This window comes from Cololabis saira, chromosome 5 (genome assembly GCF_033807715.1).
Source record: "Cololabis saira isolate AMF1-May2022 chromosome 5, fColSai1.1, whole genome shotgun sequence".
Lineage (NCBI taxonomy): Eukaryota > Metazoa > Chordata > Actinopteri > Beloniformes > Belonidae > Cololabis > Cololabis saira.
The window spans coordinates 8,966,822-8,993,760 of NC_084591.1; the positions used below are offsets into that span (position 1 = coordinate 8,966,822).

At 44.2% G+C, this 26,939-nt stretch overlaps 1 protein-coding gene across 1 annotated transcript in view; it reads right to left on the bottom strand.

The window, feature by feature from the left end:
* LOC133444587 (copine-8-like) overlaps positions 1-26,939 on the bottom strand; it is a 117,528-nt gene that overhangs the window by 33,596 nt on the left and 56,993 nt on the right. The window contains exons 7-8 of the mRNA XM_061722434.1: positions 20,032-20,095; positions 16,588-16,691 (exon numbers count right to left, since the gene is read on the bottom strand). Of these exons, the coding sequence (XP_061578418.1) occupies positions 16,588-16,691; positions 20,032-20,095 (168 nt within the window). The remainder of the gene's footprint in view (positions 1-16,587; positions 16,692-20,031; positions 20,096-26,939) is intronic.

A 26,939-nucleotide genomic window follows, 5' to 3' on the forward strand; every position in this document is an offset into this window, starting at 1 on the left:
CAGCCGACTGCGGTGGGAGTCCTGATGCTTCAGTGTGATAACGGCCACTGATAGCGCTTTTCCACCAAACCAGTTCCAGGGCTGGTTCTGGTTCACAACTAGAACCGGTTTGTTTTTCCACAGCTCGGGTGTTAAGAGGAGCCACGTCATTACGTCGCTGCAAACGTCAGTTATGTCGCTGCGTTTGCGTGAAAGTTGCAGCAACAACCAGGTATCTGCTCTAACAGGACTTGGTCCACGTAGCTCCTCCGTGGACACGTCTCTAAAAGACAGGTTGTCTCCTCCTCAGACCCATGATGCTTTGCTGCATCCAGATTCATTCTTAGTGGAAAATGTCTCCGTCTCCCAGTCTTGCTGTTGCCGTTGGTCTTAATAACTCCACCCCCTCCGCTTACGTAAGCAGTTCTTTCCTCTAGACCAGGGGTCGGCAACCCACGGCTCCAGAGCCGCATGCGGCTCTTTAGCGCCACCCTAGTGGCTCCTGGAGCTTTTTCAAAAATGTTTGAAAATGGAAATAGATGGAGGAGGCAAATATATTTTTGGTTTTAATATGGTTTCTGTAGGAGGAGAAACATGACACAAACATTCTTAACGTTTTCCAATGCTGCAAAATGTGTAGAATAAATATTACATTTACACTTTTTTCTCAACATTTCGACATTTTTCTCAACATTTTGACTTTTTTTTCTCAAAATTTACACTTTTTTCTCGACATTTTTACTTTTTCTTGACATTTCGACTTTTTTCTCAACATTTCGACATTTTTCTCTAATTGTACTTCAACAGTCATCTTGACATTTTGACTTTTTTCTTGACATAATGAAAAAAAAAATCTTCCTCCTCTAAAATATTATTTTTCTCCTGCCTGGCCCTGGTACTCTTCCATAGATTCGCGTAACAAAAAGAGTCGTGTGGAAAGACATTAGCAGCTACATTTACAGTTCTAACTAATATGGAAACATGCAGCATGTGTTGTCTTCATTCTAAGGCTTATACAAGACTTTTCATTTTTTGCGGCTCCAGACATATTTGTTTTTTTAGGGCCCGAGCACTTGCAGTGCGAAGGCCCTATTGTATATTTGCAGGAATTTTTATTAGGGCCCGAGCACTTGCAGTGCGAAGGCCCTATTGTATTTGCAGGAATTTTTATTATTAGGGCCCGAGCACCTTCAGTGCGAAGGCCCTATTGTATTTGCAGGAATTTTTATTATTATTATTATTATTATTTTCCTGACAAAGTGATGGCCTTTTTGCCCCCCTTAACATGCCCAAAAAGTCACCAAATTTTGCACCCAAGTCAGGCCTGGCGAAAAATTTGATATTTAATGGTTTGCATTAATGGGCGTGGCAAAATGGCTCAACAGCGCCACCTAGAAAACTTTGTGTCTCAAGCCCCACGATACGGTTTGACGTACATGCACGAAAGTCGGTACACACCTGTATCATGGCGCAACTGAAAGAAAAGTCTCTTGGCGTCATGCCCGAAACCAAACAGGAAGTCGGCCATTTTGAATTAGTCGTGTCATTTTGGCGAAATTTATGCCATTCCTTCGAAAGTTAATTCAGCCCGAACCGTAACGTGCACCCAGGTGTGTTATACATCAAAATGTGCGTCTCCATCCTGCGACAACACGCATTACTTTTCTCTTTCAAAAGCGTTACCGTGGCGACGCTAGACGCCAAAAAGCGCGCCCACCCTTCATCTGATTGGTTCGACAGAAAAAACTTTGTGCCTCAAGCCCCATAATACGGTGTGACGTACATGAAGGAAAATCGGTACACACCTGTATCATGTCACAACTTAAAGAAAAGTCTCTTGGCGCCATGGCCTAAACCGAACAGGAAGTCGGCCATTTTGAACATTCTGAATTAATCGCGTAATTTTGGAGCCATATATGCCATTCCTTCGAGAGTTAATTCAGCCCGAACCGTATCGTGAACCCAGATGTGTTATACATCAAAATGTGCGTCTCCATCCTGCGACTACACGCATTACTTTTCTCTTTCAAAAGTGTTACCGTGGCGACGCTAGACGCCAACAAGCGCACCCCCCCTTCATCTGATTGGTCCATATTTGATAGTTCCCCAAAAGGCACCAAATTTGGCATGCAAGCCAGGCCTGGCGATAAATTTGATATTTCATGGTTTGCATTAATGGGCGTGGCAAACTGGCTCAACAGCGCCCCCCGGAAAACTTTGTGCCTCATGCCCCACAATACGGTTTGACGTACATGCACGAAAATCGCTACACACCTGTATCATGGCACAACTTAAAGAAAAGTCTCTTGGAGCCATGGCCGAAACCGAACAGGACGTCGGCCATTTTGAATAAATTGTGTCATTTTGGCGAAATTTATGCCGTTCCTTCGGCAGTTAATTCAGCCCGAACCGTAACGTGCACCCAGGTGTGTTATACATCAAAATGTGCGTCTCCATCCTGCGAGACCACGCATTACTTTTCTCTTTCAAAAGCGTTACCGGGGCGACGCTAGACGCCAAAAGGCGCGCCCCCCCTTCATGTGATTGGTCCATATTTGATAGTTCTCCAAAAGTCACCAAATTTTGCATGCAAGCCAGGCCTGGCGATAAATTTGATATTTCATGGTTTGCATTAATGGGCGTGGCCTAACAGCTCAACAGCGCCCCCTAGAATACTTTTCTCTGCCATAACTTTTGAATGGTTTGACATAGGAAGTCGTGGGTGGTGTCATGGGACTCTGTAATGAGTCCTTAAGCTTCGTTGGCCTTAATTAGCCCCGCCCCTTCTTCTGATTGGTTGTCCCGGTTTTCTGCTATAACTTTGGAATGGTTTGACATAGAGAGTCGTGGGTGGTGTCATCAGATTCTTTATGGAGTCCTTGACCTTCATTGGCCTGAATAAGCCCCGCCCCTTCTTCTGATTGGTTGTCCCGATTTTCTGCAATAACTTTGGAATGGTTTGACATATTTGAAATATGTCAGCCAACCACAAAAATCTCTGGAATTTTGGTGGAATCATTTATTTTTTGTCCTTGCCCGGTGCAAATGACATAAATAAAGTGCGTGGTTTGGTTGTGAAAAAATAAAAGTAATGTTACGTGAACAATAAATCAAACGCTCCCTTCCATGCAGTGTGTGTGTCTAGGAAGTAAAGACTGGAACATGCTATTCACAAAAGAACAAATAGTGGGGTTTTACTAATATTTATATCTTACAAATACTTTAAAAATTACGAAAAAACAATTCGGGACTAGGATTACATCGCTATGTTGGTATCTCCTAAGTCAGTCAGTCAGAAAATAGCCAAGCTGATTCGTGGCTCAGCGGTAATGTCGCCGTCTTTCGTGTGGGAGATCGTGGGATCGATCCCAGCTCAATGCAAAGACTATTGTCAGAAATTTGTGTGTTTTTTTTTTACATCAACATGTGCGTCTCCTTCCTGCGACGACGCGCATTACTTTTCTCATTCAAAAGCGTTAACGTGGCAACACTCGACGCCAAAAAGTGCGCCCCCTTCATCTGATTGGTCCATATTTGATAGTTCTCCAAAAGTCACCAAATTTTGCACCAAGCCAGGCCTGGTGATAAATTTGATATTTCATGGTTTGCATGAATGGGCGTGGCCTAATGCCTCAACAGCGCCCCCTAGAATACTTTTTTCTGCTATAACTTTTGAATGGTTTGACATAGAGAGTCGTGGGTGGTGTCATCGGACTCGGTATTGAGTCCTTGACCATAATTGGTGCAAATTAGCCCCGCCCCTTCTTCTGATTGGTTGTCCCGATTTTCTGCTATAACTTTGGAATGGTTTGACATAGAGAGTCGTGGGTGGTGTCATCAGATTCTGTATGGAGTCCTTGACCTTCATTGGCCTGAATTAGCCCCACCCCTTCTTCTGATTGGTTGTCCCTTTTTTCTGCTATAACTTTTGAATGGTTTGACATAGGAAGTTGTGGGTGGTGTCGTTTCTGATATGCTTATGGGGGGCGGTGGCCGTGAGTGCGAGGGCCCGTTCATCGCTGCTTGCAGCTTTAATTATTATTATTATTATTTTTCTTCTGACAAAGTGATGGCCTTTTTGCCCCCCTTAACATGCCCAAAAAGTCACCAAATTTTGCACCCAAGTCAGGCCTGGCGAAAAATTTGATATTTAATGGTTTGCATTAATGGGCGTGGCAAAATGGCTCAACAGCGCCCCCTTGAAAACTTTGTGCCTCAAGCCCCACGATACGGTTTGACGTACATGCACGAAAATCGGTACACACCTGTATCATGGGACAACTTAAAGAAAAGTCTCTTGCCGTCATGCCCGAAACCGAACAGGAAGTCGGCCATTTTGAATTAATCGTGTCACTTTGGCGCAATTTATGCCATTCCTTCGGCAGTTAATTCAGCCCGAACCGTAACGTGCACCCAGGTGTATTATACATCAAAATGTGCGTCTCCCTCCTGCGACCACACGCATTACTTTTCTCTTTCAAAAGCGTTACCGTGGCGACGCTAGACGCCAAAAAGCGCGCCCACCCTTCATCTGGTTGGTTCAGACAGAAAAAACTTTGCGCCTCAAGCCCCATAATACGGTTTGACGTACATGAACGAAAATTGGTACACTCCTGTATCATGTCGCAACTAAAAGAAAAGTCTCTTGGCGCCATGGCCGAAACCGAACAGGAAGTCGGCCATTTTGAACATTCTGAATTAATTGCGTAATTTTGGAGCAATATATGCCATTCTTCGAGAGTTAATTCAGCCCGAACCGTATCGTGAACCCAGATGTGTTATACATCAAAATGTGCGTCTCCATCCTGCGACTACACGCATTACTTTTCTCTTTCGAAAGTGTTACCGTGGCGACGCTAGACGCCAACAAGCGCACCCCCCCTTCATCTGATTGGTCCATATTTGATAGTTCCCCAAAAGGCACCAAATTTGGCATGCAAGCCAGGCCTGGTGATAAATTTGATATTTCATGGTTTGCATTAATGGGCGTGGCAAAATGGCTCAACAGCGCCCCCCGGAAAACTTTGTGCCTCAAGCCCCACAATACGGTTTGACGTACATGCACGAAAATCGCTACACACCTGTATCATGGCACAACTTAAAGAAAAGTCTCTTGGAGCCATGGCCAAAACCGAACAGGATGTCGGCCATTTTGAATAAATTGTGTCATTTTGGCGAAATTTATGCCATTCCTTCGAGAGTTAATTCAGCCAGAACCGTATCGTGCACCCAGGTGTGTTATACATCAAAATGTGCGTCTACATCCTGCGACACCACGCATTACTTTTCTCTTTCAAAAGTGTTACCGTGGCGACGCTAGACGCCAAAAGGCGCGCCCCCCCTTCATGTGATTGGTCCATATTTGATAGTTCTCCAAAAGTCACCAAATTTTGCATGCAAGCCAGGCCTGGTGATAAATTTTATATTTCATGGTTTGCATTAATGGGCGTGGCCTAACGGCTCAACAGCGCCACCTTGAATACTTTTCTCTGCCATAACTTTTGAATGGTTTGACATAGAGAGTCGTGGGTGGTGTCATCAGATTCTGTATGGAGTCCTTGACCTTCATTGGCCTGAATTAGCCCCGCCCCTTCTTCTGATTGGTTGTCCCTTTTTTCTGCTATAAACTTTGAATGGTTTGACATAGGAAGTCGTAGGTGGTGTCAAGGGACTCTGCAATGAGTCCTTGAGCTTCTTTGGCCTGAATTAGCCCCGCCCCTTCTTCTGATTGGTTGTCCCTTTTTTATAATAAAATCGCCACGAGCCGCCAGTCGCTCTCGCGCTGACTCCCGCTTCCTGATTCAAACGTCTGCCGGCCCCGGCCCCCGACCAATCGGTGGCGAGTAGGGTGATGACGGCCCCGCCTCCCGACCAATCAGTGGCGCGGAGGGTGATGACGGCCCCGCCCCCCGACCAATCGGTGGCGAGTTGGGTGATGACGGCCCCGCCCCCCGACCAATCAGTGGCGAGTAGGGTGATGACGGCCCCGCCCCCCGACCAATCAGCTCCCTGTAATGTGGTGACGTCAGAAATATTCCCAGCTCAGCCCGGTTACAACCTTGGCAGAATGGTTACAGAAAAAGTAATAATTAAAATAGTAGGGTTTTACTAATATTTATAACTTACAAATATTTAAAAAAAATTAGAAAAAACAGCTCCAGACTTAATAACTAAATATCGATATGTTGGTCTACCCTAAGTCAGTAGGTCAAATAGAAATGAGAAGCTGAGTCTTAGCTCAGCCAGAGCGTTCCCGTCTTTGGAGTCAGAGATCAGAGTTTGATTCCCGCAGTATCCAGACTTTTTTGTCAGCAATTTTTTTTTTTCTACATCAATATGTGCGTCCCTGTCCTGCAACGACGCACATTACTTTTCTCATTTAAAAGCGTTACCGCGGCAACGCTAGACACCAAAAAGTGCGCCCACCCTTCATCTGATTGGTTCAGAGGGAAAAAAGTTTGAGCCTCAAGCCCCATAATACGGTTTGACGTACATGAACGAAAATCGGTACACACCTGTATCATGTCGCAACTTAAAGAAAAGTCTCTTGGCGCCATGGCCGAAATTGAACAGGAAGTCGGCCATTTTGAATTAATTGTGTAATTTTGGCGCAATTAATGCCATTCCTTCGGCAATTAATACGGCCCAAACCGTAACGTGCATCCAGGTGACTTATACCTCAAAATGTGCGTCTCCATCTTGCGACTACGCGCATTACTTTTCTCTTTCAAAAGTGTTACCGTGGCGATGCTAGACGCCAAAAAGCGTGCCCCCTTAATCTGATTGGTCCATATTTGATAGTTCTCCAAAAGTCACCAAATTTTGCATGCAAGCCAGGCCTGGTGATAAATTTGATATTTCATGGTTTGCATTAATGGGCGTGGCAAAATGGCTCAACAGCACCCCCCGGAAAACTTTTCTCTGCCATAACTTTTGAATGGTTTGACATAAAGAGTCATGGGTGGTGTCATGGGACTCGGTATTGAGTCCTTGACCATAATTGGTGAAAATTAGCCCCGCCCCTTCTTTTGATTGGTTGTCCTTATTTCCTGCTATAACTTTTGAATGGTTTGACATGGAGAGTCGTGGGTGGTGTCATCAGACTCTGTATGGAGTCCTTGACCTTCATTGGCCTGAATTAGCCCCGCCCCTTCTTGTGATTGGTTGTCCCTTTTTTCTGCTATAACTTTTGAATGGTTTGACATAGGAAGTCGTGGGTGGTGTCATTTCTGATATGCTTATGGGGGGCGGCGGCCGTGAGTGCGAGGGCCCGTTCATCGCTGCTTGCAGCTTTAATTATTATTATTTTTCTTCTGACAAAGTGATGGCCTTTTTGCCCCCCTTAACATGCCCAAAAAGTCACCAAATTTTGCACCCAAGTCAGGCCTGGCGAAAAATTTTATATTTAATGGTTTGCATTAATGGGCGTGGCAAAATGGCTCAACAGCGCCCCCTTGAAAACTTTGTGCCTCAAGCCCCACGATACGGTTTGACGTACATGCACGAAAATCGGTACACACCTGTATCATGGGACAACTTAAAGAAAAGTCTCTTGGCGTCATGCCCGAAACCGAACAGGAAGTCGGCCATTTTGAATTAATCGTGTCACTTTGGCGCAATTTATGCCATTCCTTCGAGAGTTAATTCAGCCCGAACCGTATCGTGAACCCAGATGTGTTATACATCAAAATGTGCGTCTCCATCCTGCGACTACACGCATTACTTTTCTCTTTCAAAAGTGTTACCGTGGCGACGCTAGACGCCAACAAGCGCACCCCCCCTTCATCTGATTGGTCCATATTTGATAGTTCCCCAAAAGGCACCAAACTTGGCATGCAAGCCAGGCCTGGCGATAAATTTGATATTTCATGGTTTGCATTAATGGGCGTGGCAAAATGGCTCAACAGCGCCCCCCGGAAAACTTTGTGCCTCAAGCCCCACAATACGGTTTGACGTACATGCACGAAAATCGCTACACACCTGTATTATGGAAAAACTTAAAGAAAAGTCTCTTGGAGCCATGGCCGAAACCGAACAGGATGTCGGCCATTTTGAATAAATTGTGTCATTTTGGCGAAATTTATGCCATTCCTTCGGCAGTTAATTCAGCCCGAACCGTAACGTGCACCCAGGTGTGTTATACATCAAAATGTGCGTCTCCATCCTGCAACACCACGCATTACTTTTCTCTTTCAAAAGCGTTACCGTGGCGACGCTAGACGCCAACAAGTGCACCCCCCCTTCATCTGATTGGTCCATATTTGATAGTTCTCCAAAAGTCACCAAATTTTGCATGCAAGCCAGACTTGGCGATAAATTTGATATTTCATGGTTTGCATTAATGGGCGTGGCCTAACGGCTCAACAGCGCCCCCTAGAATACTTTTCTCTGCCATAACTTTTGAATGGTTTGACATAGGAAGTTGTGGGTGGTGTCATGGGACTCTGTAATGAGTCCTTAAGCTTCGTTGGCCTGAATTAGCCCCGCTCCTTCTTCTGATTGGTTGTCCCTTTTTTCTGCTATAACTTTTTAATTGTTTGACATAGGAAGTTGTGGGTGGTGTCATGGGACTCTGTAATGAGTCCTTAAGCTTCGTTGGCCTTAATTAGCCCCGCCCCTTTTTCTGATTGGTTGTCCCGATTTTCTGCTATAACTTTGGAATGGTTTGACATAGAGAGTCGTGGGTGGTGTCATCAGATTCTGTATGGAGTCCTTGACCTTCATTGGCCAGAATTAGCCACGCCCCTCCTTCTGATTGGTTGTCCCTATTTTCTGCTATAACTTTTGAATGGTTTGACATAGAGAGTCGTGGGTGGTGTCATTTCTGATACGCTTATGGGGGGCGGTGGCCGTGAGTGCGAGGGCCCGTTCATCGCTGCTTGCAGCTTTAATTATTATTATTTTTCTTCTGACAAAGTGATGGCCTTTTTGCCCCCCTTAACATGCCCAAAAAGTCACCAAATTTTGCACCCAAGTCAGGCCTGGCGAAAAATTTGATATTTAATGGTTTGCATTAATGGGCGTGGTAAAATGGCTCAACAGCGCCCCCTTGAAAACTTTGTGCCTCAAGCCCCACGATACGGTTTGACGTACATGCACGAAAATCGGTACACACCTGTATCAGTAAACAACTTAAAGAAAAGTCACTTGGCGACATGGCCGAAACCGAACAGGAAGTCGGCCATTTTGAATTAATCGTGTCACTTTGGCGCAATTTATGCCATTCCTTCGGCAGTTAATTCAGCCCGAACCGTAACGTGCACCCAGGTGTGTTATACATCAAAATGTGCGTCTCCATCCTGCGACTACACGCATTACTTTTCTCTTTCAAAAGTGTTACCGTGGCGACACTAGACGGCAACAAGCGCACCGCCCCTTCATCTGATTGGTCCATATTTGATAGTTCCCCAAAAGGCACCAAATTTTGCATGCAAGCCAGGCCTGGCGATAAATTTGATATTTCATGGTTTGCATTTATGGGCGTGGCAAAATGGCTCAACAGCGCCCCCCGGAAAACTTTGTGCCTCAAGCCCCACAATACGGTTTGACGTACATGCACGAAAATCGCTACACACCTGTATCATGGCACAACTTAAAGAAAAGCTTCTTGGAGCCATGGCCGAAACCGAACAGGATGTCGGCCATTTTGAATAAATTGTGTCATTTTGGCAAAATTTATGCCATTCCTTCGGCAGTTAATTCAGCCCGAACCGTAACGTGCACCCAGGTGTGTTATACATCAAAATGTGCGTCTACATCCTGCGACACCACGCATTACTTTTCTCTTTCAAAAATGTTACCGTGGCGACGCTAGACGGCAAAAGGCGCGCCCCCTCTTCATGTGATTGGTCCATATTTGATAGTTCTCCAAAAGTCACCAAATTTTGCATGCAAGCCAGGCCTGGCGATAAATTTGATATTTCATGGTTTGCATTAATGGGCGTGGCAAACGGTTCAACAGCGCCCCCTAGAATACTTTTCTCTGCCATAACTTTGGAATGGTTTGACATAGAGAGTCGTGGGTGGTGTCATCAGATTCTTTATGGAGTCCTTGACCTTCATTGGCCTGAATTAGCCCCGCCCCTTCTTCTGATTGGTTGTCCCTTTTTTCTGCTATAACTTTTGAATGGTTTGACATAGGAAGTCATGGGTGGTATCATGGGACTCTGTAATGAGTTCTTAAACTTCGTTGGCCTTAATTAGCCCCGCCCCTTCTTCTGATTGGTTGTCCCGATTTTCTGCTATAACTTTGGAATGATTTGACATAGAGAGTCGTGGGTGGTGTCATAAGATTCTGTATGGAGTCCTTGACCTTCATTGGCCTGAATTAGCCCCACCCCTTCTTCTGATTGGTTGTCCCTATTTTCTGCTATAACTTTTTAAGGGTTTGACATAGAGAGTCGTGGGGGCTGTCATTTCTGATATGCTTATGGGGGGCGGTGGACGTGAGTGCGAGGGCCCGTTCATCGCTGCTTGCAGCTTTAATTAGGGCCCGAGCACTTGCAGTGCGAAGGCCCTATTGTATTTGCAGGAATTTTTATTATTATTATTTTTCTTCTGACAAAGTGATGGCCTTTTTGCCCCCCTTAACATGCCCAAAAAGTCACCAAATTTTGCACCCAAGTCAGGCCTGGCGAAAAATTTGATATTTAATGGTTTGCATTAATGGGCGTGGCAAAATGGCTCAACAGCGCCCCCTTGAAAACTTTGTGCCTCAAGCCCCACGATACGGTTTGACGTACATGCACGAAAATCGGTACACACCTGTATCATGCGACAACTTAAAGAAAAGTCTCTTGGCGTCATGCCCGAAACCGAACAGGAAGTCGGCCATTTTGAATTAGTCGTGTCACTTTGGCGCAATTTATGCCATTCCTTCAAGAGTTAATTCAGCCCGAACCGTATCGTGAACCCAGGTGTGTTATACATCAAAATGTGCGTCTCCCTCCTGCGACCACACGCATTACTTTTCTCTTTCAAAAGCGTTACCGTGGCGACGCTAGACGTCAAAAAGCGCGGCCACCCTTCATCTGGTTGGTTCAGACAGAAAAAACTTTGCGCCTCAAGCCCCATAATACGGTTTGACGTACATGAACGAAAATTGGTACACTCCTGTATCATGTCGCAACTAAAAGAAAAGTCTCTTGGCGCCATGGCCAAAACCCAACAGGAAGTCGGCCATTTTGAACATTCTGAATTAATTGCGTAATTTTGGGGCAATATATGCCATTCCTTCGAGAGTTAATTCAGCCCGAACCGTATCGTGAACCCAGATGTGTTATACATCAAAATGTGCGTCTCCATCCTGCGACTACACGCATTACTTTTCTCTTTCAAAAGTGTTACCGTGGCGACGCTAGACGCCAACAAGCGCACCCCCCCTTCATCTGATTGGTCCATATTTGATAGTTCCCCAAAAGGCACCAAATTTGGCATGCAAGCCAGGCCTGGCGATAAATTTGATATTTCATGGTTTGCATTAATGGGCGTAGCCTAACGGCTCAACAGCGCCCCCCGGAAAACTTTGTGCCTCAAGCCCCACAATACGGTTTGACGTACATGCACGAAAATCGCTACACACCTGTATCATGGCACAACTTAAAGAAAAGTCTCTTGGAGCCATGGCCGAAACCGAACAGGATGTCGGCCATTTTGAATAAATTATGTCATTTTGACGAAATGTATGCCATTCCTTCGGCAGTTAATTCAGCCCGAACCGTAACGTGCACCCAGGTGTGTTATACATCAAAATGTGCGTCTACATCCTGCGACACCACGCATTACTTTTCTCTTTCAAAAGTGTTACCGTGGCGACGCTAGACGCCAAAAGGCGCGCCCCCCCTTCATGTGATTGGTCCATATTTGATAGTTCTCCAAAAGTCACCAAATTTTGCATGCAAGCCAGACTTGGCGATAAATTTGATATTTCATGGTTTGCATTAATGGGCGTGGCCTAACGGCTCAACAGCGCCCCCTAGAATACTTTTATCTGCCATAACTTTTGAATGGTTTGACATAGGAAGTCGTGGGTGGTGTCATGGGACTCTGTAATGAGTCCTTAAGCTTCGTTGGCCTTAATTAGCCCCGCCCCTTCTTCTGATTGGTTGTCCCGATTTTCTGCTATAACATTGGAATGGTTTGACATAGAGAGTCGTGGGTGGTGTCATCAGATTCTTTATGGAGCCCTTGACCTTCATTGGCCTGAATTAGCCCCGCCCCTTCTTCTGATTGGTTGTCCCTTTTTTCTGCTATAACTTTTGAATGGTTTGACATAGGAAGTCGTGGGTGGTGTCATGGGACTCTGTAATGAGTCCTTAAGCTTCGTTGGGCTTAATTAGCCCCGCCCCTTCTTCTGATTGGTTGTCCCGATTTTCTGCTATAACTTTGGAATGGTTTGACATAGAGAGTCGTGGGTGGTGTCATCAGATTCTTTATGGAGCCCTTGACCTTCATTGGCCTGCATTAGCCCCGCCCCTTCTTCTGATTGGTTGTCCCTATTTCCTGCTATAACATTTGAATGTTTTGACATAGAGGGTCATGGGTGGTGTCATTTCTGATATGCTTATGGGGGGCGGTGGCCGTTAGTGCGAGGGCCCGTTCATCGCTGCTTGCAGCTTTAATTATTATTATTATTTTTCTTCTGACAAAGTGATGGCCTTTTTGCCCCCCTTAACATGCCCAAAAAGTCACCAAATTTTGCACCCTAGTCAGGCCTGGCGAAAAATTTGATATTTAAAGGTTTGCATTAATGGGCGTGGCAAAATGGCTCAACAGCGCCCCCTTGAAAACTTTGTGCCTCAAGCCCCACGATACGGTTTGACGTACATGCACGAAAATCGGTACACACCTGTATCATGGGACAACTTAAAGAAAAGTCTCTTGGGGTCATGCCCGAAACCGAACAGGATGTCGGCCATTTTAAATTAGTCGTGTCATTTTGGCGAAATTTATGCCATTCCTTCGAAAGTTAATTCAGCCCGAACCGTAACGTGCCCCCAAGTGTGTTATACATCAAAATGTGCGTCTCCATCCTGCGACAACACGCATTACTTTTCTCTTTCAAAACCGTTACCGTGGCGACGCTAGACACCAAAAAGCGCGCCCACCCTTCATCTGATTGGTTCGACAGAAAAAAATTTGTGCCTCAAGCCCCATAATACGGTTTGACGTACATGAACGAAAATCGGTACACACCTGTATCATGTCGCAACTAAAAAAAAAGTCTCTTGGCGCCATGGCCGAAACCGAACAGGAAGTCGGCCATTTTGAACATTCTGAATTAATTGCGTAATTTTGGAGCAATATATGCCATTCCTTCGAGAGTTAATTCAGCCCGAACTGTATCGTGAACCCAGATGTGTTATACATCAAAATGAGCGGCTCCATCCTGCGACTACACGCATTACTTTTCTCTTTCAAAAGTGTTACCGTGGCGACGCTAGACGCCAACAAGCGCACCCCCCCTTCATCTGATTGGTCCATATTTGATAGTTCCCCAAAAGGCACCAAATTTGGCATGCAAGCCAGGCCTGGCGATAAATTTGATATTTCATGGTTTGCATTAATGGGCGTGGCAAAATGGCTCAACAGCGCCCCCCGGAAAACTTTGTGCCTCAAGCCCCACAATACGGTTTGACGTACATGCACGAAAATCGCTACACACCTGTATCATGGCACAACTTAAAGAAAAGTCTCTTGGAGCCATGGCCGAAACCGAACAGGATGTCGGCCATTTTGAATAAATTGTGTCATTTTGGCGAAATTTATGCCATTCCTTCGGCAGTTAATTCAGCCCGAACCGTAACGTGCACCCAGGTGTGTTATACATCTAAATGTGCGTCTACATCCTGCGACACCACGCATTACTTTTCTCTTTCAAAAGTGTTACCGTGGCGACGCTAGACGCCAAAAGGCGCGCCCCCCCTTCATGTGATTGGTCCATATTTGATAGTTCTCCAAAAGTCACCAAATTTTGCATGCAAGCCAGACTTGGCGATAAATTTGATATTTCATGGTTTGCATTAATGGGCGTGGCCTAACGGCTCAACAGCGCCCCCTAGAATACTTTTATCTGCCATAACTTTTGAATGGTTTGACATAGGAAGTCGTGGGTGGTGTCATGGGACATTGTACTGACTTCTTAAGCTTCGTTGGCCAGAATTAGCCCCGCCTCTTCTTCTGATTGGGTGTCCCTTTTTTCTGCTATAACTTTTTAATGGTTTGACATAGGAAGTCGTGGGTGGTGTCATGGGACTCTGTAATGAGTTCTTAAGCTTCGTTGGCCTTAATTAGCCCCGCCCCTTCTTCTGATTGGTTGTCCCGATTTTCTGCTATAACTTTGGAATGGTTTGACATAGAGAGTCCCGCTTCCTGATTCAAACGTCTGCTGGCCCCGCCCCCCGACCAATCAGTGGCGAGTAGGGTGATGATGGCCCCGCCCCCCGACCAATCAGTGGCGAGTAGGGTGATGACGGCCCCGCCCCCCGACCAATCAGTGGTGAGTATGGTGATGACGGCCCCGCCCCCACATGTAGCTCAGCCAGATCATTGCGGTCTTTGGTTCCTGAGGTTGAGAGTTCGAGCCTGGCTGAATTCTGAATTTTTTGTGAGCAATTTTTGTCACCAAAGTCACCAGATTTTGCATTCAAGCCAGGCCTGGTGAAACATTTGATATTTCATGGTTTGCATTAATGGGCGTTGCCTAACGGCTCAACAGCGCCCCCTAGAATACTTTTCTCTGCCATAACTTTTGAATGGTTTGACATAAAGAGTCGTGGGTGGTGTCATGGGACTCGGTATTGAGTCCTTGACCTTCATTGGCCTGAATTAGCCCCGCCCCTTCTTCTGATTGGTTGTCCCGATTTTCTGCCATAACTTTTGAATGCTTTGACATAGAGAGTCGTGGGTGGTGTCATCAGACTCTGTATGGAGTCCCTGACCTTCATTGGCCTGAATTAGCCCTGCCCCTTCTTCTGATTGGTGGTTCCTTTTTTCTGCTATAACTTTTGAATGGTTTGACATAGAGAGTCGTGGGTGGTGTCATCAGACTCTGTATGGAGTCCCTGACCTTCATTGGCCTGAATTAGCCCTGCCCCTTCTTCTGATTGGTGGTTCCTTTTTTCTGCTATAACTTTTGAATGGTTTGACATAGGAAGTCGTGGGTGGTGTCATTTCTGATATGCTTATGGGGGCGGTGGACGTGAGTGCGAGGGCCCGTTCATCGCTGCTTGCAGCTTTAATTGTTTTTGTTTTTGGTCGGGGACTTCTCCTCTCACGTAAAAAACACTGGTGCATCAGCAAAAAATAGTCCCGGGTAAATTACTTCCGTTGTGGCTTTTTTATTTGCGTTGTTTTTTTTTTTAATTGCAGCAGCGTTTCTTTATATTTGCAGTGTTTATTTTATTTGCAGCGGCGTTTGTTTCTGTTTGCAGCGTTACTTTTATTTTCAGCAATGGCGGGTCTCGGCCACCGTACATAATACATCTGAACAAGAACACTGCCCAGCAAAGAGTTGGTTTTTACCCCTTGGAACCGGTTCTTCTGGCCCGGAGCCGGTTCTTTCTCAGTGGAAACAGAAAGCCCGGTTCCAAACTCAGCACTGGCCCAGAACCAGAATAAGCCCTAGAAGCGGTTTGGTGGAAAAGGTGTATCTGTTACTGCAGCGCAGCGTTTAAGCTGCATCAGTAAAGATTGTGTGAGATGCTGAAGTTGAGTAAAAGCATCTGCAGGGCGAAGAAACTGTGACCTCGGCACAAAGTTTCCCACTGAACTCCGTCTTCTCCGTTTCCCCTCCTGTCAACTCTGTCCTGTTTTATCTGCTCATCCCCAGCTTCCTCCTCCTCCTCCTCCGATGATGATGATGATGATGATGGATGGAGGGCATGTCACATTCACATCACCAAGCATTACTTTACATCCCACAGACAGTTCAGATACAGTGTCATGAACACAGACATCTCCACATGCTGCTCGGGGGGGAGTGGCGGCTCCAGGTCTGCAGCAGGAGGACCGGAGGCTCGGCCCGGTCACCCCCCCGACGGTCAGGTCTGGGGCAGGAGAACCTCACATTATGGGATGGCGGGGTCGCTCTGGGACCCCGGGCCGGTTCTGTACCCCTGAACGAGCCCCGGAGAGGGATCTGGGAGTCGGCCAAACCCGTCCAACATGCTGTCAGGACGTGGAGAAGGAGTCCAACTCTGTCCCGGGGGTGTTCTGAGAGTCTGTTGCTATGGTAACCGAGGCCCTACACGAATGGGACCAGTATCCTAGAGTCTTGTAGTGATGGATGGATGGATGGATGGATGGATGGATGGATGGATGGATGGATGGATGGATGGATGGATGGATGGATGGATGGATGGATGGATGGATGGATGGATGGATGGGAGGATGGGAGGATGGGAGGATGGATGGATGGATGGATGGATGGATGGATGGATGGATGGATGGATGGATGGATGGATGGATGGGAGGATGGATGGATGGATGGATGGATGGATGGATGGATGCATGATGGATGGTTTGTGTGTGTGTGTGTGTGTGTGTGTGTGTGTGTGTGTGTGTGTGTGTGTGTGTGTGTGTGTGTGTGTGTCGTCACCAGCAACTTACGATCCGTCCTCGTTGCTCCGGTAAAAAACTAGAAATGGATCCGATTTTCCGAAGAAGTCCTTCTTATCCAGCTTGTTCCCACAGAACTGGAGCATCACCGACTCCTGGGCAGGAAATAAACGTGTCACAGATAAAACGCTACACGTGTTGATGATCATTATTACCCAACCACTTTTAAACACGTTAGAAAGATGATGGTGTGTCCCAGTTAAAACGTAGAAACAGAAGCTCTGCAGACGTCTGAACGTCCCCCGAGTCCCAGCGGGTGGAGAGAACCATCCGTCCTGGGGACTGGGAACTAAAGACGTCTCCAGGTGCCAAAGGCACAAAGCTTTGTTCCCCTCCAGGCAGAACTCTTTACCAAAGGCTTGAAGGGATTTGAATATAACAGACCGGCCGTGAGCCACATCATGAACAGAAATCTAGAATTCGAACCACAAATAAAACCAACTGACCTTCCTGAGAATAAATAACCCCACAAAGACGGCCAGACAGAGTCTCTCAGTCCATTAAATGTTGCTGGATACAGCGAAAAAAGAAGAACTATTTGCCATAAAATGCGATCTGATGATGATAACACGCTAAAACAGGGAACGCGCTCGTGTTGAATTCTGCATTTGTGACGCAAATAACTTGAAGGGAAAAAAATCCATTCTCAAAATGGCAGGGAAAAATTGCACGGCCAAACGAAAATATGAAGATTAACACAGGACGTTTTTAACAGAGTGGGAGAGTTTAATATAAATTAAATATTAATATTTAAGCAATACATCACGACAGGCCGTGGTATACGCTCATTATATCACAGCTGAGGGGCATTCTTCAGCCCGATGCGAAGTGATGTATTGCTTTTATAAAACGGTTACCAATAATGTAAATATGAAAGAGGAAGACACAATCTATTTTATGTAGTTTTTAATTCATCAGAAATATTGTGACAGGGTGGAGGAGCTGCAGCCACTCAGGCTGATGGGACACAGGTGTGGCCCGTCAGCCTCTCCACCCTGCCAGCCTTATAAGGGAGTAGCTACTGCTGAGAAGCGGGTGAGACTGAAGCTGGATCTGCTGGTGTGAGGTGCTTGTGCACTGTGTCCTGGGCGTGTGGCGAGGTTCAATAAAAGGGTTCTGCACTAAACTCCGTGTCCTCTCTATCCTGTCGGTCGGGCCCCGTAGCACTCGCGTGCTACACTGGCGCCCAACGTGGGGCCCGACGGGATGGAGAAGGGAGGCACGGAGCGGGCCCTGGACGCGCTCGCCCATGCCATGGCGGACCTGGCCGCCCTGCTCCGGGACCAAGGCGAGCAGCAGCACGCTGTGCTGGCGGCGCTGATGCCCGCGGAGCGATCCACCCCTGCGCCACGCTTGAGGCTCGCTGCAGCAGCGCGGGAGGAGCTGGCGGCGCCGCAGCTGAGAGGCCGGGAGGCAGAAGCTGCGGGCCGCCAAGCGACGGCTCCCGAGACGGCGGGGCCAACGGAGCGGCCCACCCCGGCTCCACGCCTGAGGTTCGCCGCGGCAGGGCTTGTGGCGCTGCAGCCGACCGGCCGGGAGGCAGTGGCTGAGACTGAAGCTGGATCTGCTGGTGTGAGGTGCTTGTGCACTGTGTCCTGGGCGTGTGGCGAGGTTCAATAAAAGGGTTCTGCACTAAACTCCGTGTCCTCTCTATCCTGTCGGTCGGGCCCCGTAGCACTCGGCGTGCTACAAATACATATTATCCAGTAAAAATAGCCTCACTGTGGAAAACAATAGTCCCATCTCTCCAGATGTAGCTCTGCATGTCGTCTTTTGCTTGTCTTTTTTTTCGGAGACAGGCACTCATTAATCCATTCATCCATCGTTAGCCCTCCCCGGAGATCAAAGTTTACCGTGAACATGCCTAATTAATTGTTAGCGAAAATAAGAAATAAACTTTAACACCAGCTACTTTTTGCTTCCTGCTGTAACCGTCAAAAAATATATAACAGTTGGTTGTTGTCATGGATACATTGTTGCTTCCCTGACGCGGAATGATATGATGTGATAAGGCTTTAGAATAGAAGCTGTGGTATATGCTCATTATACCACAGTTAACAACCAATCAGGTTGCAGGATTTCACCTTTCCGTTTTATAATGGTATTTTTATGTCTCAGAGAGAGCAGGGAGTGAGGGATCATGGGTAGTTGATGTGGCTCTTTGCAGTAACACAGTTACCAATTGGCCACCCCTGCGCTAAAATATTATAATTTCTTAGGTTTTATTCAACAGAACCGTTGAACAGAGACAGCAGGTGAACTCTTGGAGTCAACAGCTGCTCTGGATTATGGAGAGAAAATTGACTCAAAACATTTGTGTGTGCTGCTACTTGATTTGTGTGTATTATTAGATTTGTCCGTAACTTGCTCGAACTTACGGACAAAAGGATAATTAAGAATTCAAAAAGCCTCATACACACACAAATCGTTCAAAACGTGTGCACGAATCGCACAACGCTGTAGATACACACAAATGGTTTTGAGACTCTTTTCCTCCAAGAAGCCTCACAGATTGGTCCACACATGGTGCATTTAAGGACTGGTGGAAAGCTGGTTCATCTGAACTTTCATCTGAGTTCAGCGTTATTAGTTAGATTCTTAGTTACCTACCTAAGTAGGTAAACCTACTTCAGACCACCTGAGACCAAAGAACAAGTCCACCACCGAGCGGTCGTTGCTTTAAAACATCTAATTACATTTGTAAGGCTCAAAAATGCCGATCTGTCCCTATAAGGAATGATAGATTATTAAAAACTAATTGTGTTCTAACCACAAGGTGCTGAGATATTCTTTCTTACACAGACCCACAATGTTTCACAATTCATTACAGGTTTAGAGGAAACTAAGTATCGAGGGAAATAAGGCTGATGACCCAGCTTTCCTCCAGTCCCTAAACCTCTTGGAGGAAAAGCGTCTCAAAACCATTTCTGTGTATCTAACGATGTGTGTGGAAGAGGCTTTTTCAATTCGTAATTATCGTTTTGTCCGCATTTTCGAGCAGGTTAAGCACAAATCTAATAATATGCACAAATCTAATAATACGTACAATTCTAATAATACGTACAATTCTAATAATACGCACAAATCAGATAAGATGCACACACAAATGTTTTGAGAGGATTTTCTCTCCATACCGGATCATCTTTACAGAACTTCTTCACCTCAGACACGTTTGTAAGATGTCCGGTGTGAGAAACTCTAGAGCTCATTGTAGAGCAGCTCTATGGGGGGGGGTCTAGACTCTGGACTCCCATTGGACCTCTCCAGGAGGTGGATTCTCTTCCTCTGAATGAAATGATGGTGTGGCAGGGTGGAGGGTTGGGCGTGGTCTGCCGGAGAGCAGCGCACAGGTGGCACGGGTTGGATCAGCTGATTGAGCACAGGTGTGTCCAATCTGAACGTCCGAGAGTCTGGCTGTACGTCAGTAACTCTTACCCTGCAGTTGCTCAGCTCCTCCGCTCGAACTATTATGGTGCCACATTTCTTCCCGGGGATCCCACTAGAGAAACAGGGACAGAAGAGAAACGTTGACCACAAAAATTAACATACAACACGGTGATTTTGTTATTACAGAAATCCGAGGATGGTTAACGTGGTTAACGGATGAAACACAAAAACATAAAAGTAATTTTTTTTTCCTTTAAAAAAAATATTGAAATTAATTAATTAATAAAAAATATATTAAAAAATATATAAATAAATAAAAAATAAAAAAAATAAAAATATATATATATATATATATATATATATATATTAAAATATTAAAAATGCATATGCCTCAGGTTTGGTAACATGGTATTAACCATTAATATATATGCAGATAAAGTAAAAAAAAAAGAAAAGAAACATAATATAAAAGTTCTTATTGAAGATCTTGATCCAGCAATACAAAAATCACAATGTTCCAGTCCCTCTGCTCACTCTGTTATTAGTTATATTTCTGAACCAATCATAGACATTTGCCGGTCACATGACACAGCTTTTCCTAACTGAATCACATCTAAGGGGGCAGAACTAACCCAAAGTAGGGATAGATGCAAAGGCGAAGAGCCTTTTTCTGGAAAAATAAATAAATAAATCCCTGCAACCTCCTGGTTTTGCTCTTATCTGACTGTACAGTTTAAGATCAATGTCCATTTTAACCCCAGGGTTTGTGACGGTTGGCCTTACACGCTGGGTGGAAAACCCAGATCTACAGGAGGGGTCTCAGTGGTGCTGCCAAAAACCCTCACTTCATTCTTTTTTCCATTCAAATGTAAAATGTTGAGTGCTACATCCAGGCGCTAACTTGAGTAGCGGTCTGACAGAAGTGGAATCTTTTTAAACTGAGCATAAATCTGATTGTCATCTAAATAACAAAGTAAAAAAAAACATGCTTCTTACGCAGGAAACCAAGTGGAATTAAAAATGATAGAATAAAAGGGGGCCGAAGACTTCACCCTGTGGGACTCCAAATGAAATAGGAGTATATTCACCAAGGTTTACACAAAACCTTTTGCTTTTTCAGATCTGAACCCCTACAATGTCTGCAGTCCCCTAAAATTTGAAGTGACTCTAGCAGTTTATCCTTTCGTCTCTTACGCTCCACTTGCGTCTGATATCCAGTTGGCTTTTGTTCAGCCAGGGCTCAGATTTAATTTTGGGCCACCTGTTTTTAAAATCGAGCCACAGCATCTAAAACAGCTCGGCTGGACGAGTCAAACCAGGACCTAAGCTCCTGTGGATCAGGAAGAGCCAAGATCTGACTGAAGAGAAAGAGACCTGAACAGCAGTAGAAGCAGGACAGGGGATCGATTCAAATGTCAAGAATCGATTCAATTCAGATTCTTGAGATTCAGAATCGATTATCAAGATTTGGTTCAATCCAATTCGATTCCGATATTGATTACTGTTATTAACACTGTTTTTTGAGCTGTTGCATGAATGATATGACCGTGTAGTTATGGAACATATTAATACTAGTATTATATTGAGATTCAACAGCAAGTATTAGCAGCTAATGATGCTGTAAGGACCAATCACCAGAATGCTGATAGAACTGCTTTCAGAAACATCGTGGGGCAGAATTACCAAACAGATCCAGGCCAGCAAACAGAGAAGGTATGAAATCAGTTTCATTTTTTCCCTGATTCCGGTTTTATTTTTTTCCATTTTCTGTCTTTTTCGGGCTTTTAATTTTTGAGAATTTGGTTGTTAGCATTTTATGCAAATGCAACCCCAAGACAGTATATAAAGTAATGAAATATAGACAATTTATGCAATTATAACTGAAAACTTTAAAGTTTACATGAACACAAAAATACCAAAAGTTGTAATGTAATGATGAAAAAAAAATTATCGATCTTTAGACATACGAATCGATTTTTAGGAATTAATATGAGAATCGATTTAGAATCGGAAAATCGATTTTTTTCAACACAAGCCTAAGTAGAAGAGTTAATAAAACAGCAAGGCTGGGCAGCGGTGCCAGGTTTAGCTGTGGCACAGGCAAGACCAACTTCAAATACTGGGAGTATATGATCCTGGATCCAGATCCTGGAACCAGTTTGGTGGAAAAGGGGCATAATAGAAACCAACAACCTACGCAGTGACAGGCCGCAGCTCTCATGCATCCGCGCCATCTAGCCACCCGTGACTCTCTTGTTTCTGAACAACTGAATGCATTTTGCATGATAAATCCTGCTATGAAGAAATTAAATTATTAAATTATCTATCTTTACCTCTGAGACTCCACCGATCTGTGCTGCTCTTTTTATGTAATGAATGAGATGAAAGACTCGCTTAGTAATCTGTCAGGACTCTCTGGAGGTTACAACATGGACTAAACTAAAAGGTGGCCTTTAATTTTGAAGGTTATCCTTTGTATCGTCTTTTCAAAGGCTTCAAAAGCTGATTGAGTGAGTGACTTGTGATGCACCAGTGTTTCATTCAAACACAGCAGGAATCCTTTATCCCAAAGCATTTTTTAATCTCATAATTATGTTTTACACGTCTTCAGGGCTGCTGTTGTTTCCCCCACTCAGGATCAATTAAGGTATCTATTTAAACCCATCATGTTACTGTCGAATCACAAAATACACATTTCAACTCCTTAATTGCAAATGTCACGCACGCTGAAATCAAACCTAAAATTAGAATCGCGAAGCAACCTTCTCCAAACCATATTCTCCCGTCAATTTACTTGATAAAAGTAGGAGTGAAATACCAATCATGGTGAGAGACAATTTTCTAATTACTAATGTGAGAAAGTTTTTGGAAATCTCTATGGATATTATTTGGGACTAAACATAAATTGAGGATAATCCCGATTTAACCGACGGTGGCGCTGGATCTAACTTTCTTAACTGGTATGAAGCAGGAATGCACCATATTTACCCCCTTTGGGACCTTTGGGATAGGGGAAGATTCAAAATTTTAAGCATTACAGGCCACATACAAACTACAAACAAAAGAGTTTTACAAATACCTACAGGTCAGACATTATGTCTATACAAAAATGAATCCTCTCAGTCTTCCAGATGACTTTCATTTACTGGAAAAGACACTCTTAGATAGTCTTAAACAAGGTCACTTTGTCTCAAAATTCTATTCCAAGCTGTAACACTTGACTACAGGTAAACAGGTCATTCTTACGGAAATCATGGGAGACTCAGTTGAAAACAACAATAGACAGTGAGACATGGGAGAAATTTTACTCTTACCTTCGAAAATATCCATATGCAACAGACTCAGAGAAATGCAATATAATATTCTACAGAATGTCTATATATCTCCATATATGCAGTACTCGAGTTGTAAAAAAGAATCAGGGGGTATGGTGGATTTTATCATATGGGGACAGATATTTTGTGCTGATTATAAATAATATAATATATTACAAATAATAGCACTGACCAAAACACCTTCAGAAATACTGCAGGAATGACATAGCAGCAGTTAAATGCAGCCTTCTGTAAGCTTTAAATATCCACTGGGCTTACATCAAATACATCAAAACACAACAATAAAAAACAGTTTTCTGAACTTATCAATATGACTCTGTCCTTCACAGGATAAGCAAAATGGATCACTGCAAAAATCCAAAATAAGAATATTTGTCCTATTTCTAGTTTAAAAAAAATCTTATTACACTTAAAACAAGACTCATGACTGGAAAAAACAATACTTTTCACCTGTTTCAAGTAGATTTTCACTTGAAATAAGTAGAAAAATCTGCCAGTGGAACAAGATTTTTTTGCTTGTAATGAGAAGACAAATCTTAGAGAATCTTAGAGATATTTCTACTTATTTCAAGTGAAAATTTACTTGAAACAGGTGAAAATTGTCAAATAAGTTATTTTTCTGGTGATGACTCTAAATGTTGAAATAGCAGTAAAACCACATTCATTGATGAAATGACATAAGGGATGGAAAGGAGGGATGGCAGTTTTACAGGGGGGATGATTTTGACCATTTTTATTTCAGGGGGGATGCCATCCCCCCTCATCCCCCCTCAACTCGAGTACTGCATATATGTATAGTAAATATACAGCAGGGGCCTCTCCAAACTGTCAAAAATGTAAGACTAGATTAGGAACAAGATTGCACTGTCTCTGGGAATGTGAAAAGATTCAACATGTATAGCAAACTGTATGTGACGAGTTTAGTGTGATAATAGAACAACGATTACAGCCTAACCCACTACTATGTCTATTGGGATGTATCCCTGAATCACTAAGACGGCATAAAAACACTTTACAGTTTTTGCTTATGTTGGGCCGAAAGGCTATTATGACTAAGTAGGCGGGAGAAGAACCTCCCTCAACACATCTGTGGAAGTCGCTGATAACGGACTATATTTCTCTGGAATTAGTGATCAGAGGTGCCTTTTTACAGCTAAATTTGTTCGGAATTAAAATACACCAATTTTTTTTGATTTACCAGGGACATTAGGTGTATTTGCACAATGTACCGGTATCGGATCAGTCCCGCTGATACCAGCCTGAACTTTACTCAATATTGGATCGTAAAGGAAATCGGAGCATGACTACAGGAAACCCGTTCCATCAGTTTCACTTGATACTCAGTATAATCGGTGAAGGTAAATAGAGGCTAAACGAAGTCCTGGAATCTAATGTCCTTTCGTCTCTGATCGTCTGGTTTCCTCCGTCGCCCGATTGTCCCGGTGAATGATAATCAATAGCGACCTGAACAACCACCAGTACACTGTAACCGGATCGAGTGACATTTCAGCTGCACTGTTTGTTGGCCTCGCGAGCTGATGGAGCGTAATATTCAGCCAGGAGAGACCGGCCGCTAAAAATAGACGGACTCCGGGCCTGATTCAGGAACGAGGAGGGGGGCAGAGATAACTTAATTAGCCTAAGTACTGTCCAATAACAGCAACCGCCGGCTAATCCAGGCGAAGCTTTCAAACCTGAGACCCGGACACCTCCTTTGATGGACGGGGAGGCGGTCGCTGGAGTGAATTCACGCCAGAGAGACGATGAGAGGAGATGGATGGAATCACGGGGACGAAAAAATGAGGAATTAAGCCCCCGGAAGGCTGAATGAGGAGGTTGCACTCTGAACACATCAGGAGATGGATTTTTAGATCACAACCCCCGACTGTGCTCCTCATCAGCACCTCAGACGTGGAAAACAGCCTCCAGGTGACGGACTGATGTGGTCACGCTCACAGAAACCCACCTGCAACTGAGACTGAGGAGCTTTTGAATCACAGCATCCGACCTGGGAAAGTTGTTTCTTAAATTGCGTTTATTATCACGCCAACAAATTCATCGTGAAAGCAGTGTAGCTCGAATGCTTCCTGTATCGGCATAGTGGATCCTATGTTACAGCCATGCAGCTAAAGTTAGTTGCCCCTCTTTTAATCTTCTTCGTGTGAAACAATAATAAAAAAGGATTTGGGACGATGGTGAGACGATGAGGATCTACTAAAGATGACCAGTGTATCAGGCCACGTTTACAAAAACGGATATTTTCCCCTATACGTTTTCAAAAATATCCTCGTTTACACGAACATGCATGAAAACGCTGTTAAGGTGCTATGAGCATCCAAACCTGCAGGGGGCAGTGTAACGAGAAGCGTAAAGTCATGCAAGCCAATCGGAATCCTGGAAAAAAGCATCAACACATCAACACGTGTGGAGCCTGAATAATATGGTTCCGCGTTAAATCGACGGCGTAGCCTACGTACGGTGCGCGTCGCCGCGTAGCCTACGCCGTAGGCTCTGCGTTGGTGTAACGAGGAACCATAAATCAGCCTTGACTTCCAGTTACTTCCAAGACGGAACGAGAGTCTTTCGTTTGGAGTGACAGAGAAGTGGAGTTACTTTTAAGTGTGACTTTAGAGTATAAAACTGGTAAAATACAAGAAAATATTGACGGTGGCCAAACTAATTGTAAACACAGGTCGCACAAATGATGCTGGTGACGTTTCTGTTGCATAATGTGACGTTCTGAGCCTAAATCTCAGTTTTCCTCCGTTTCCTCCGTTTTCCTCCGTTTTCCTCCATTTACAAGCAAATGTGAAAACAGAGTTTTTGAAAATCTCCACAGTTTTCAGAAATGATCATTTTTGGGGGCTTTGAGCTCCGTTTTCGTGTAAACGAACGGCCAAAACGCATGAAAACGCCTCCGTTTTTGCTCCGTGTAAACGGGGCCTCAGTGTCGAAGGGGTGAAACTGTGGAACCGCCTGGATGAGGAACTAAAAAAAAGTAGCTCAATTTACAAATTTAAAAAAAATTATAAATCTAAAATAATAGATAAATATAGAACACTAATATAAATTATTTTCATATTAAACTGTCTAAATTATGCAACTTTCCTCCTGCAGCTGTCCTCAATCGTGAGTGACCACATTTATTTTCTTCTCTTCTTTGTTCATTTTCTTTGTTCATTTTCTTTGTTTTGTTCGTTCGTTTCGTTTAATTAGTATCTTTTTGTTTCTGAAGTCTGCCTTTTGTGGAAAAGGATAGGAAAAATAAGCCAAGAGGCTTCAGCCTATACCTTTTTGGTCAAAAAAAAAAAGGAAATGTGTACATATATATAATATATATATTTATACCTGTGTGTATACATATACAGTGTGTATATGCAAACATCTTAAAATGTAAATGACCAAAACAAAATAAACTAAACTAAAGATTGATGTCATTTTTCCGTTGGTTTGCCCAAAGTTATGCACCTCCCTACTTATGTAATTATTACACATTTTCTGTAAATCCTATTAACTTCGTTTCACTTCCCAAATATTACTGTGTTTGTCTGCTATGTGACATATTTAACTGAAATTGCTGATCTGAACAATCGATGATTTATAAAGGAAAATGTTGAAAAT